Source organism: Biomphalaria glabrata, chromosome 17 (genome assembly GCF_947242115.1).
Source record: "Biomphalaria glabrata chromosome 17, xgBioGlab47.1, whole genome shotgun sequence".
Classification (NCBI taxonomy): domain Eukaryota; kingdom Metazoa; phylum Mollusca; class Gastropoda; family Planorbidae; genus Biomphalaria; species Biomphalaria glabrata.
This window is the reverse complement of record NC_074727.1, coordinates 8,951,078-8,965,071: the sequence shown is the minus strand read 5'-3', so window position 1 is coordinate 8,965,071 and position 13,994 is coordinate 8,951,078. Positions and strand designations below refer to the sequence as shown.

At 36.2% G+C, this 13,994-nt stretch overlaps 1 protein-coding gene across 4 annotated transcripts in view; it reads right to left on the bottom strand.

Annotated features, from left to right (window-relative positions):
- The window catches only part of LOC106078763 (uncharacterized), a 33,020-nt gene that overhangs the window by 3,670 nt on the left and 15,356 nt on the right, over positions 1–13,994 (bottom strand). For 3 of the 4 annotated variants that reach the window (XM_056015988.1, XM_056015987.1, XM_056015989.1), the window contains 5 exons: positions 9,076–9,198; positions 4,990–5,111; positions 2,656–2,839; positions 1,635–1,905; positions 523–630 (listed from right to left, as the gene is read on the bottom strand). In XM_056015988.1, the coding sequence (XP_055871963.1) occupies positions 523–630; positions 1,635–1,905; positions 2,656–2,839; positions 4,990–5,111; positions 9,076–9,198 (808 nt within the window). The remainder of the gene's footprint in view (positions 1–522; positions 631–1,634; positions 1,906–2,655; positions 2,840–4,989; positions 5,112–9,075; positions 9,199–13,994) is intronic. The other variant, XM_056015990.1, reaches the window with a different exon arrangement.

The window sequence follows — 13,994 nt, the reverse complement described above, 5'->3', positions numbered from 1 at the left end:
AGAAAGGGATACAACCTGCATTTTGCTTTATAGAGAGTGGAAATCTAGAGGTACATTGGCTGTTTTTGTTATACCAATATTTAAAGGATTAGATTTAGTTGCCCTTTGCCTGATCGGGTATAACACACTGCAATCGGAACCCAGTCAAAATATTAAAGATGTAATTCAAGTATTAATATAAGTGTGCGGGACTTTGAATGCTTTTTTTTAAATAAATGGAATTTATTATTTGAAAGTTCAAAGACTTACGAGAATAGCTAGAGAACGTACGTACCGGCACTAAAAATTAAAAAAAAATGCCTACTTCAAATTTCCATAAGAACAAGTGAATTAACCTACTCTTAAACTTGATCTTGCCGTGGACTGTTACAGAAGGCATGGTTTGAGTCTTAGAATGTTGATACGATGTATTTGAAAACTTTAAATGAAAGTACTGTAATTTGATGATTTGAAAAAAAAATGAAAAAAAAAAAACACCAGGGTCATTACAGTATGTTATAAACAAAAAAGTGACTTTGCTACCTAGTGTCCAGCCTGTATGGTCATCAGAAGCACCATACTGGTCAGCATCAGACAGTTTTGTAATGGTAATCTGCATGGGTACATAGTCTTCGTCCATTCTGAGAGAACCTTTGGATAAAGACGGCAAGAAAAAAATGTATTTACTTATACATTAAGAACGAATCAGGTCAGGGGATGAGGTCATTATGGAGTCTTAGAAGGTAGTTGTCACCTGATTAAACATTCCAGGCTCAAGCTACACATACATCATTGAAACCACTGTAAACTTTGCTAGAGCCAAGAATGACTCGTGATGGCCCAAGGGAGTTAAAAATAAACTAAAATTTATATAATTCTAAATGTATTCTCAGGTTGCAAAATATAAAAAAAGGACAAAAATGTCAATTCGTGGTCTTTTGTTAATTGCTGTTTATTTCAACTTAATCTAAGTGGCTTTATTAGTTAAACCGATGTAGGCCCTATATTGAAGTGTCCTTAGTGCTTATTGTACAATTCGATTTGCAATATTCGAATAATCAATTTTCTAATTGCATTAGCATATTTCAATTAACTACATGTCATAACTGACGAATCATCAGCTACTTGTGAATATCTTGGACTGTCGTCTGATTAATCTTAGGCTGGAATCCCGCCAGTGGTCATCCCTACGGGAGGTTGGGGCTAGGATATAATGATCCTTAACACTTTCTCTCCTAATCGACGATGCTAACGTTGATTTGGCCCAATTAAACTAAATTGATTCTTAGATTTATAAACTTTAATTTGTGTTGTTTAGAAAGAGCATGCATTCTCCTATAATTCGATACCAAATATAACATTTTCTGATAACAAACAAAAAAAGTTATTGAAGTTTAATCATATCAGGATAGTAAGATTTAAATGGGATAAATGAATAATTATATCGGAACGAGGAAAGTAATTACGGCGAGAAAGAGTTAATTTGAAAAGAATGTATGATGATGAAGTAACTATTAAATCATGGCTCTAAATTTACATACAAAAAAGTATAATCTAATTCTAATTCTAAAATGCTAATACAAAAGAATTAGAGTTTCGAGTTGCGGAAAATAAAATAAATAACGATAAGCAGTTTATTAACAACATAGATCTACCTCCCGTTTTCTCTGAAATAAAACTGAAGTTTCTTTCCACTGGGGTATCCTTGATCGGGGAGAGCATTCTTTCGGAAAAACTTCCTTTATATTTTAGGTTATCTCCCCTGCCAACAGGCCCATTGTTTGTGCCAACAAGGCTGCCAGCTTTGTCGATTTCAGGAAACCGGAGCCGATCAATGTTCGCATTACTGTCAGATGGGACATCATCACTTCTTTCATTTAGGTTGACATCGGGAAGTCTTGATGACGAAAGGTAGCCATTGTTCACCTTGAAATTGTTAGAAAGAAATGTTTTACAAGATTATAGGAATTTTAAAAGAAATTATAACTGTTAATAATTCTGCAGTGCAGAATAATTTATAATAATATAATTTAAATTGGGTTATTTGTAAGGGTAATTTTTTTTTGCGTTATTTATAAGGTTAAAAGTCTGTTTAATTCTCTTCGAAAAATTAAATCTACATTTATCTATCATCTACGTACAATATGTATGGTCATCAGAAGCACTATATATATTTATACTAGCGGATATGACCGTGACCTCCGTGTCGAAGGCGCCGATATGACCCGCAGCCTGCAAGCCTTAGATTGGGTGATACTGATGTTCCCTTAACATTTTTTAAAATTTTGCCACGAAAATAAAACTAGAGTGTAAAAATGGGTTTACCAGTTTAACCGACATATTGATATCATATATAAAATACTGTAAAAACGGGTTTACCCAATTTGTTAAAAACTTTCGCTCTTTAAAAGAGATAATTTTAGATATTTTTTATTCTAGGGCCTTCCATTTGTTTGAGGGATATTAAATATACACTATGGTCTCCGTCATGATCTAAGGAACATTTGTACCAAGTTTTATCAAGATTGGTCATATGGTTTTAATTTCTATGAGGGACATACATACATGCTCCTCACATTCTATGTTCTCTCTCTTTCTCTCTCTCCCTCTCTCTAATCTCTCTTTCTCTCTCTCTCTCTCTCTCTTTCTGTATACATATACATATATCATGCTTACATCTGACTCAGTATTCCGTTTCACGTGACTTGTGACCCTGCTGGTGCCATTGGTCAGCGGAGGTTGTAGCTGACCGTCATGGAGACCGGTCCGAAGTGTACTGCTCCCCTGGTCTGGCTGTGCCGATGGTTTCATGGTGTTTATTAACCTCCTGATATCGCTGTAGGTGTTTTCTCTGGTGTTGCTATCGCAGAGATAAAACAAATAAACAATACATATAGATTAAAAATAAAACACACTTGCATTTGAGTGTACTGGGGATAAAAAAAAAGTGAAAATAGTTGTATTAGAGATTTTAGTCAATGGCGAAAAAAAAACAACTATAAATAGCTAGCTTTTATGTTGTATCCGGTATACGGAATAAATACATGTTGATAAGCTATGCTTTTTGTGTTAAAAGTTATATAACAATTGTTGTGCACTCATATTCACTGCAGAATGAAGTTGTCTTAACTCTTTCGTTAATAATTTTTTTTTTCATTTTCATTTGGCAACAGAGAGTTTATTTAGTGTCCTTGACATTGTTTAGTTTATCGTAAAAATTACCCCTACATTGTATAAAATAAGTAAACATGCGGAGCACTGAGCTCTGAACTGACCATCTGCAACAGCACTTAAGTCTTATTTTGTCTGCTTCTCAACAGAAATGTTTCGATTACGACATTCACATTGTGCTGTCGCTAGCTGTAGTGATGACGGGAGTACTAGTGTAGTAACTGGCTGGACCAACAGAGTTGTTGATTTGCATGATTTGTGAGTGTGTCAGGTTGTTATTATTTAAATAAATAATGACACATTATGATAAACAACTTTGATAGTCTTTTAAATGAAATTAGAAATTTAAGGTTGGTGAAGGCTTATTTCCATTTTCTTATCTTATAAATGACAGGCGTCCCTTCAAAAGAGAAGATAATTACGTCCTACGCATATCGATGTGTAAATCTAGTCGTGCATGTTATAATATATACTTAAACTCAGCTAAGTCCCTGGTTTTCCAGGCTGATTTACGCAACCCGTTCGCTGCTCTAATAGCATTAGGAAAGAAGGAGCACTTGTACGAATTTGTCCTAGAGTATGAAATAAGAAATGGGTCTTTGTCATTGTGTCTTTGTCAGTATTTTTAAAAAACTTATATCAGCTCACTCTGTCTGTCTGTCTAGTAAAAGTTTTGTACAAGTTATTTCTCCTACACCCAATCTCGGATTAAGCTGAAAATTTGCATTTATGCACTTATTGTGCACTTTTTTGTATGAAAAACAAAAATCAATAAAAAAAAAAATCAATCATTTAAGTAATGGTAAATAAGTATTTGTTTGGTATTGAACAAGGGATAGAAATTGTACCTGACTGATGTTGTGGTTTATGCTGAGTTAGTCACCTTTATACTTTGCTTTAAAGTTTGAAACTAACAATAGATGACTATAAAACCTTCTATTTTCATAAGCACTTCTCTGGTACAATGATTACTAGTTAGGGCCCTCAAGTTCGAGTCCAGGTAGTTCAACTTTAAAAAAAATAAATTCCTTTAAAAAGCGATCACAGTAATATTCCCCCAGATACCCCCCCCCCTTTTTTTTTCTTTCTCCCCCCACCCCTTTACCAACTGGACCAGACAAGTGATAGGATCAAAGCGTACTGAGAAAGCTTAAAGCATGAAAATACTCTGAACAAAAAAAAAAGGTAAAAATATTTCTAATCGCACAGACTTATAGCTGTTGGTCTAGAATCTAGATCTATCTCAAATTTAATTACACGACTGATCCAAATTAGTTAGCGAAACTACGCCTAATATAAGCTTTGATTTTTTTTAAAGTGTATTTTATAATCTCTTGTTATAGGTTTTGTTTTTGTATTTGTAAATTATGATTTAGTGTTATGCAAATTATTGCTACTTTAATTTCTAGTCTTCTGTCCTGAAGTGAAGTATTTCTAAATTTAGTAATAAATCAAATGTAGGTATTAGTCTGTTATAAGTCTTTGCATCTGTTAAGTTTCTTTCTTTTCTGAAAAGGTATCTCCAAGATTATCGTGTCAGCAATAGAAAAGGAATCCCATTTTATTTTTATTCGCTGTATCATTGACCGGCATTGGTTACAATCTCTCTTGCTATACAACAACTGATAAGGGAAATTTTTCATGTACCACCAGAATTATATGAAATTGTTAACATTTCCTTCTATCAGATCTTCTGAGCGATTGGCTTCGTTTATCACCGTCTACCTGGCTCATCGATTAATCGTGAGAAAAAAAAAACAATAGCAGCATGCCAAATTGAAGCTCAATGAAGCGTGTCTCCGAACTCCTAAGCCCACAAACAACGGAAACAATAGTTACCCGTAGGAGTCCCGGCTTGCCGCACTGGGGTTCGGGGGTCGAGGAGAATAGCCCCACTTGTCCTGATCATGTCTAGGGTCTAGTTTGTTGTAGGCCTGAGTCAAACTGGACCTTTTGTGTTTCTGAAACGTACAAAAGACAATTTTGAATAGTCAAAATGTCAATCAAGTGAAATGTAGATCACGACACACACACACGCACGCAAGCACGCACATACACACACACACACAAACTTAATCTATCTTTCTCTCTCACACACACAAACACGCACACAAACACTGTCTCTTTCTATCTCTCTCTCTAAAAAAAAAACAATTTAGAATAGATTGAGATTAACGACGTCATCAGTGAAAGGTTAAATTTTGTGTATAACATTAAGAGACAATTTTTTTTTTTTTTACAATTCATTTTATCAGCTCGCAACTTTTTCATGGAAGAAACAAAAAGATAGAAGCAGCGAAAGCCTGGACACAGATCTCGAAAATGGCTCTAAATAATTTCCAAGAAATTTTTACAGTCTATGTAAATCTTTAGGAATTATTAGCTATTTAGCCACACAGTAAAAACGTTATAATTTTTCAAAAAAAAATCATCTTCTATTTATCTTCTAAAATTAAATTTTGTCTGTAGGTCTAGATAGTCTCTATCTTGAGCACGTCAGCGGCAATTCATTAAGGATTTAAATACATAAACAGACGTGCAGGCATATTGTGCTCTCCATCTTGTAAGTCTGATTCTATACCATAAGTAGTGTATTGGTCTATACTCTGATCTTGTAAGTCTGATTCTATACCATAAGTTGTGTATTGGTCTATACTCTGATCTTGTAAGTCTGATTCTATACCATAAGTAGTGTATTGGTCTATACTCTGATCTTGTAAGTCTAATTCTATACCATAAGTAGTGTATTGGTCTATACTCTGATCTTGTAAGTCTGATTCTATACCATAAGTAGTGTATTGGTCTATACTCTGATCTTGTAAGTCTGATTCTATACCATAAGTAGTGTATTGGTCTATACTCTGATCTTGTAAGTCTGATTCTATACCATAAGTAGTGTATTGGTCTATACTCTGATCTTGTAAGTCTGAGTCTATACCATAAGTAGTGTATTGGTCTATACTCTGATCTTGTAAGTCTGATTCTATACCATAAGTAGTGTATTGGTCTATACTCTGATCTTGTAAGTCTGATTCTATACCATAAGTAGTGTATTGGTCTATACTCTGATCTTGTAAGTCTGATTCTATACCATAAGTAGTGTATTGGTCTATACTCTGATCTTGTAAGTCTGAGTCTATACCATAAGTAGTGTATTGGTCTATACTCTGATCTTGTAAGTCTGATTCTATACCATAAGTAGTGTATTGGTCTATACTCTGATCTTGTAAGTCTGAGTCTATACCATAAGTAGTGTATTGGTCTATACTCTGATCTTGTAAGTCTGATTCTATACCATAAGTAGTGTATTGGTCTATACTCTGATTAGATTTATACTTCGCTTAGCCAAGAATTTTTATCAAGGAGAGGGGGGGGGGTTGGGTGCGGGGTAAAAATTGTCCCAATTTTTCTTTTATCTATCATGCATTAGTGTTATTAAGAGCAAAAATATATATCTTGATAGGATCCCGTTGCTTCATAAATCAGTAATTGTCTTTAAAAAAATATTTCTAGGTTACTTGTTTATGTAAGCTTTTTACGACTATAAACAGGCGAGGTCACCCCCATCTATATCGAAGGTGTTGCCCCCGTCCACACACACTCGCTAATGCACATACACACACAAACAGGACACTGTTGCTCGTGAAGATTTTAAGATTTCGCAGAAAGAAACCAAATACTAATTTTTTTTTCTTTACATCCTCCTAAAATAACTTTGATCTTAACCAAATGGATAGCGTCGTGTGGTATGCGCTCTGGACTGTGGTTCCGCGTTCGAGCCCCTGCCAACACCCGCCATCCTGTGATAGTCTAGGGCTAGGGTATAATAAAGCTGAATTCTGAAGAGCAATCGAATCATGTAATTAAATGAAAACACAAACAGTATGACAAGTGAACGAACCATAGACTTATATATAGTATACATAAATCTATGAAACATTTTTAATGTCAACAAAAAAACAAAACAAAAAAAAAACAACTCAAAAACTATTGCCTGTCAAAAAAAAAAACGTCACATAAAACGAAACTATTTCTTTGAAGGTAATCATCCTTGAGCTCAATTAGTTGTATTTTCATGTTGGTTTCTAATTATTTTGGTGAGAGACAACGGACTGAAGGTAAATAAAGCAATAATTTATATAAATAATATCAAATTTCTTTTATGTACAAATGTACAAATGTATATGAGTAAAAGGTACATCTTTTAACTACAGCTTTACAACTAGTTTGTGAGATGTGTAAAGGAGTGGTCTAAACAGCGTGGTCACAGAACTGATAGCATATGATCTGGTTGCTGGGAAAGCAAGCAGTAGCAGAATATGAAAAAAAATATCCAGGAGATAGTGGAAACATGAGGATGTCACAATGGCTTTATCAATTTGGAGAAACCTGACCTAAGAACATAACTTCAACAATAAAATCTCCAAGATTCCTTTCACATGCCTTCAACAATATCAAAAAGAAATTCGTAAAAAGATGCATTGAAATGGGTGTAGATTTTATGCAAAGAGCTGAATACCTTTCAAATATTCTTTTAAAAACATGGCATTTAAAATCATTTGAATTCTTTTTAAAAAAAGAGAGGAGAAACAATTAAGCTAACGTCTCTAAAGATCACAGCAATATTGTTTTTTGTTTTAAACCATAGTCCAAAAAGCTTCAAATAAATATTGTGTGTTAAAAGTGTCCGGCGAATCTGCAAATATAGCCAACATTTTATTGGCTCTGTTCCATCAATGCAAAGTTACACACACATACACACACACAAACAGAAAACTGGACATGACGGGAGCATGAGGCCAGACCAATATAAAGAACCCGATGGTTTCTGTCAAACTATAAGACGAGACACATAGCTAAGATCTCCCCATTCTTTAATTGTAAGGGTGCACAGCTTGAATACCAAAATAATGGACAAAAAAAAAAAGAATTAATTGACGTTTTGGAAATGATAGGAAGACCAGAAGCAGTGAATAACAACTTTCAGTGGATGGCCACATGTGTAGTGCTAACACCTGGCTTATATTGATAGAGAGAACTAATCTTAAACTGTACACAATTGTTTACGTTACCACCTGGTCTTGAGACTTTAACGCGTCTGCTATTTTGCATGTTGACAATTCGCTAATTCAGGGGGAGAGCACCGTTCATTCAGTGCCACATCTCGGATTTTTAGCAAGGATTATCTCCCGTTAGTTTAGTACCATAGACATATAAAACAAAATTAAATAATAACGAATAATAGATTAATTAATCGGTTGAATTTTTTTTTTATTCGTATGTTGTCATCGAGTATGAGCTTGTATGTAAAATTGGAGGACGATTGGTTGAGTAGATGGGGTCGAAAATTGTTTGTGAAAATTCATACTAGAAACAAACAGACTGACTTTATATAGAGACTGACTTTATATACAGACTGACTTTATATACAGACTGACTTTATAGGAACAATGTAAAAATATATAAAATTGTTTAAACATAAAAGTTCCCCACACCTTGAAGGATGAGGCGCGGTGGCTGAGCGATAAAGCGCTTGGCTTTCGTACCGGGGTCCGGGTTTCGAATCCTGGTGAAGACTGCGATTTTTAATCTTGGGATCTTCCGTCGCCTTTGAGTCCACCCAGCTCTAATGGGTACCTGACATTAATTGGGGAAAAGCAAAAGGTAGTTGGTCGTTGTTCTGGCCACATGACACCCTCGTTAACCATTGGCCACAGTAACAGATGATCTTTACATCATCTGCCCTATAGACCGCAAGGTTCGACAGGGGAACTTCTAATTAGGCTCTTGTTACTCTATTGTGAACTTTTGTGGGGTAGATTTTGGAAACTAGTATTTGAAATAATAAAAAAAGACGGTTCATGTTATTGATTGCAACTATTATATCTACTTGTAGTCTCAACATAAACACTAGTGGACTCTTACACCTGTAGACAGATCTCCCGAATTTCGCACAGACTGAAGAAGGGCAGCGACTCTCCTCTGTGTTTTTCTCAGCTGGGCGATGTCAAGAGGGACAACTCTTTCTGTCTCCTGCATCCTTGTTATCTGTCAAACAAGGAGCACAGAAATGTAAAATTAAATCGACTCAATCTGTACAGTGACTCTATACTGCAGGGGTGGGCAACCTTTTTCAATCGAGGACCGCGGTAAAAAAAATATTGGGCTCTATCAGTTGTAATTCTAGCCAACTTGTTCCATACCAAATCAATACTTTTTAAAAACAGTTCTTCACAGCATAGAACAAATGTCGATGAAATGCCATAAGGCACTGTATATGTTATAACATATTGCCAATTAGAACAATTTTCTTCCACACTAAACGTTTTAGAATGATAGGTATAGACAATGTTTCATTAGCCTCTTTATCATAAGAATGAGAAATTTCAGAAATTTATAGAGATGTTTAGAGTTATTTTTTTTTTATAAATTAAGCTCATGCATTATATAATCTGTGGCCACACCTAATATCTGTGGGTGTTCGCGGACCGCATAACGCTCTCCGGCAGACCTCCTGCGAACCGCGATTTGCCCACCCCTAGTCTATATGTTATACATATGATAACCCAAATGCAGTACTCGCACTATTGATATTTGGTTACAATAAGTAAGGGATTGACCAAGTCATAAAAGTAAAGATTAATTTAAAAGTAATTTTGGTTTAGTTCATTTCTATACTGCAATGCCATGCGTGGCTTATGCATGGCACCAGCCATACACACGTCCAACTTATAATATATATTACTTGTTTTTTTTTTTTTTTTTTTTTTTTTTTTAAAGGAAACCTCAGAATTTGCGCTATTCAGTTTTAGCTTTATCATCATAGGAATCCTTCTGTCACCTGATGCACATACCTTGCCGTGGTGTGACAGCTTGAGTGCCTCAATGACCCTCAGAGCTATACCGGCGGGAGCTCATCACTCCTGGCAGGTACTACCAAGCCGGACAGGTCTGTTAGGAAAGAGGCCAGACAAAAGGTGCATCCCCCTCCCCGGGACACAGGGGTTGTGCGATAGGCTAACAACCTGTCCATGGAAAAAAAAAAGTGTTATAGAAACCAGAACAAAAGCACAAACACTAAACATTGTCAGAGGCGAAAGTAGAGCTCCACAAAGGAGACTTATGAAGCTATGCAGGGAAAGTCGAACGAATCCTGTGAGGCCGACCACTCTACTTAAACCAATGAAAAAGAAACACTTCCTTATTCAGAAGGCAGCATTTAACTTGGGAACATGGAATGTCCGCACTTTACTAGAACCAGGTAGATGTGCACAAACTGCCAAGGAAATGGCCAACTACAAACTACAGATCCTGGGAATGAGTGAAGTTCGATGGAACACATTCGGTGAAACAAGACTGCAATCAGGAGAAACCCTTCTCTTCTCTGGAAAGGAAAAAGAAGATGACTTACATGAAAATGGTGTAGCACTACTACTAAACAAGGAAGCTTTCAAAAGTCTTTTAGAATGGGAACCAGTTTCAGAACGAATAATTAGAGCCAAATTTTTGTCTAAGTTCAAAAATGTTCACATCATTATGTGCTATGCTCCCACCAACCTTGCAAGTGATACTGACAAAAATACATTCTATGACCAACTGCAAAGTATAGTTGACAAAATACCTACAAGAGATGTTTTGATCGTCATGGGAGACTTGAATGCCAAAGTGGGAAGTGACAACAGAGAGAGAGAGAAAAGTATGGGCACCCATGGACTTGGCACCATAAACGAAAATGGAGAAATGTTTGCAGACTTCTGCACATTTAATGAATTAGTGATAGGAGGCAGCATTTTCCCCCACAAAAAATGCCACAAAGTGACATGGGTTTCACCAGACAATAAAACAGAGAATCAAATCGACCACATTACCATACGGCGGAACTGGAGAAGCACATTACTAGATGTACGAAACAGAAGAGGAGCAGATATTGGCTCAGACCACCACCTAGTTGTTGCCAAACTAAAAATGAAGCTGGCCAGCAATAAAACAGAAAGAAACAAAAGGAAAAGATTTGACCTAGACAAGCTCAACAACACACAGATTAAAAAGGAATTCCAACTATCCCTTCAAAATAGATTTGCTGTGCTACAACTAGATGAGGCCAAACAAAGCGTCGATAAATCTTGGCAAAATTTCAAAGAAATTATTACTGAAACAAGCAATGAAGTACTAAGCCTTAACCCTAAGAAGAAAAAACAGTGGATTAGTGACGAGACATGGAAATTAATCGAAGAAAGGAAATGCGCTAAACAGGCAGTTAACCTAGCAAAAACAAGAAACCACAAGCAACAATCAAAACAAGACTACCAAGCAGTTTCACAGAAAGTCACCAAAATGCTTAGACAAGACAAACGATCATTTTACAATAATCTGGCAGAACAGGCAGAAGAAGCAGCAGGTAAAGGAGATATAAAACAACTATACAAAATCACCAAACTTCTCAGTACCAAAAAGGCTAATTGCAATGTTCCAGTCCGAAACAAATACGGAAAACTACTTTCTTCAATAAATGAACAACTTGAAAGATGGAAAGAATATTTTCAAGAAGTGCTCAATAGACCTAAATCACGAAATCCACCAGATCTAAATGCAGGACCAACACTAGACATAAACATGGAAGAAATAACAAAAGAAGAAATAAGGAATGCACTCAAACAAATGAAGACAGGTAAAGCAGCTGGAATTGACAACATACCACCCGAAGTCCTAAAAGAAGGAGGAAGTGAAATAGTTGACCAAATGCACAAACTATTCAACAAAATTTGGTTAACAGAAACACCTCCGGGTGAGTGGAAAAAGGGCTTGCTAATTAAAATACCAAAGAGTGGAGATCTATCACAATGTGAGAAATGGCGAGGCATCACTTTGCTGTCAGTACCAAGCAAGATTTTTAGCAGAATCCTACTAAACAGAATAAAGGGAGCATGTGATGAACACCTAAGGGAAGAACAGGCCGGATTCAGAAAAGGGAGATCTTGTGCTGACCAAATAGCTACACTCAGGATAATTGTAGAACAATGTGTCGAATGGCAATCTCCTCTCTATGCAACTTTTGTTGACTTTGAAAAAGCTTTTGATAGTGTCGACAGAGAATCTATCTGGACAGTAATGAGACATTATGGGATCCCCAATAAAATAATAACCATAATCAAGAACCTTTATGATGGTTTCACCTGCCAAGTAACCCACTGTGGCAAGCTGTCAGAGGAATTTCCAGTCACAACAGGAGTCAAACAGGGATGTCTTCTTTCACCACTCCTGTTCCTTCTAGTACTGGATTGGGTCACAAAAGAAGCCTACTCTAACGCAGGGAAAGGAATCCAATGGACTCTCACACAAAAGCTGGAAGATCTGGAATTCGCTGATGACATAGCCCTATTATCACACAGACTACAGGATATGCAAGAAAAGGTCACAGCTTTAAGCGAAGTAGGAAAAAGAGTAGGCCTCAAAATAAACCACCAAAAAACTAAAGTACTTAAAGTAAACAATAAACAAAGTGGAGACATAGTATTGGATTCTCAGACAATAGACCAAGTAGAAAATTTTATATACCTTGGGAGTGTAGTCAGTATATCAGGTGGAACAGATGAAGACATTAAACGCCGTATAAATCTAGCACGTCAGACATTTACACAGCTAAAACCAACCTGGAAATCTCCTTACATCTCAAACAAGACTAAACTAAGAATCTTTAATTCTAATGTCAAGGCTGTCCTACTGTATGGTTCTGAAACATGGAGAACAACTGAAGCCACAACAAAAAAAATACAGACCTTCATCAACAGATGCCTGAGAAATATCCTAAAAATACACTGGTATGACAAAGTAGAAAACACCAAACTGTGGGAGATGAGTGGACAGAAAAATATAGAAGTGCAGATCTTAGAGAGGAAGTGGAGATGGATTGGTCACACCCTTAGAAAAGATACCAGCAACAGAGCTAGGCAGGCCATAGAGTGGAACCCCCAGGGAACAAGACGCAGAGGAAGACCAAAAAGAACATGGCGACGCAGTGTACTTGAAGAAGCAGAGAAGACCGGGAAGAGCTGGGACACCATCAAAAAGCTAGCAAGAGACCGTGGAGAGTGGCGTGTTTATGTCGAGGCCCTATGTTCCATGAGGAACTCAAAGGAATGATGATGATGATCATAGGAATCCTTGGGCCTCTAACTAAATCAAATCCGGTTATACTAAAACGGGCAGATACAGAGTGAGTTCATGTAAAAATAAAGTGTTTACTATATATCTTTATCTCCCCTCACCTTAGCACATTTTCTATATACAAACAAAATTAATTAATTATAACTAATTTTTAACTAATTGGTTGATTTTTTAATATTTATTCATGTGTTGTCATCGAGCGTGAGCTTATAAGCAAAATTTGATGACGATAGGATGAGTGGAAGTAGTAAAAAAATTCCATTCCGAACACCCAACCCTTCAAAAAAGACACAGATTTAATAGAAGCGTTGTACTAAAAAAGACAGAGAGTATGTTCGCCTTACTTTAAGACTTTATTGTCTGGTGACTACTTCATTTGGAATCTACCATCAATTATACGTTGAAATAAAACGTGAGGCCTAACGATCATGGCGCAAAGGGAGATCATCGAGCTCAGGCTCTTAGCCATTAGTAGCCCAATGAGGCACCCTTGAAAGAAAAGATGATTTGGCTGCAAGAATTGAACATTATCAAAGAAATAGTATGTTATGTATTACAATGACCTGTTGATTAATCTAAAAAAAAAAAAACAGAACACTATCTAAAACTGCATGACATATCACATGGTCCTCAGGGCTCGTAAATACCTTCCTTCAGGGAAAAAGAAAAAGAGGCAGACA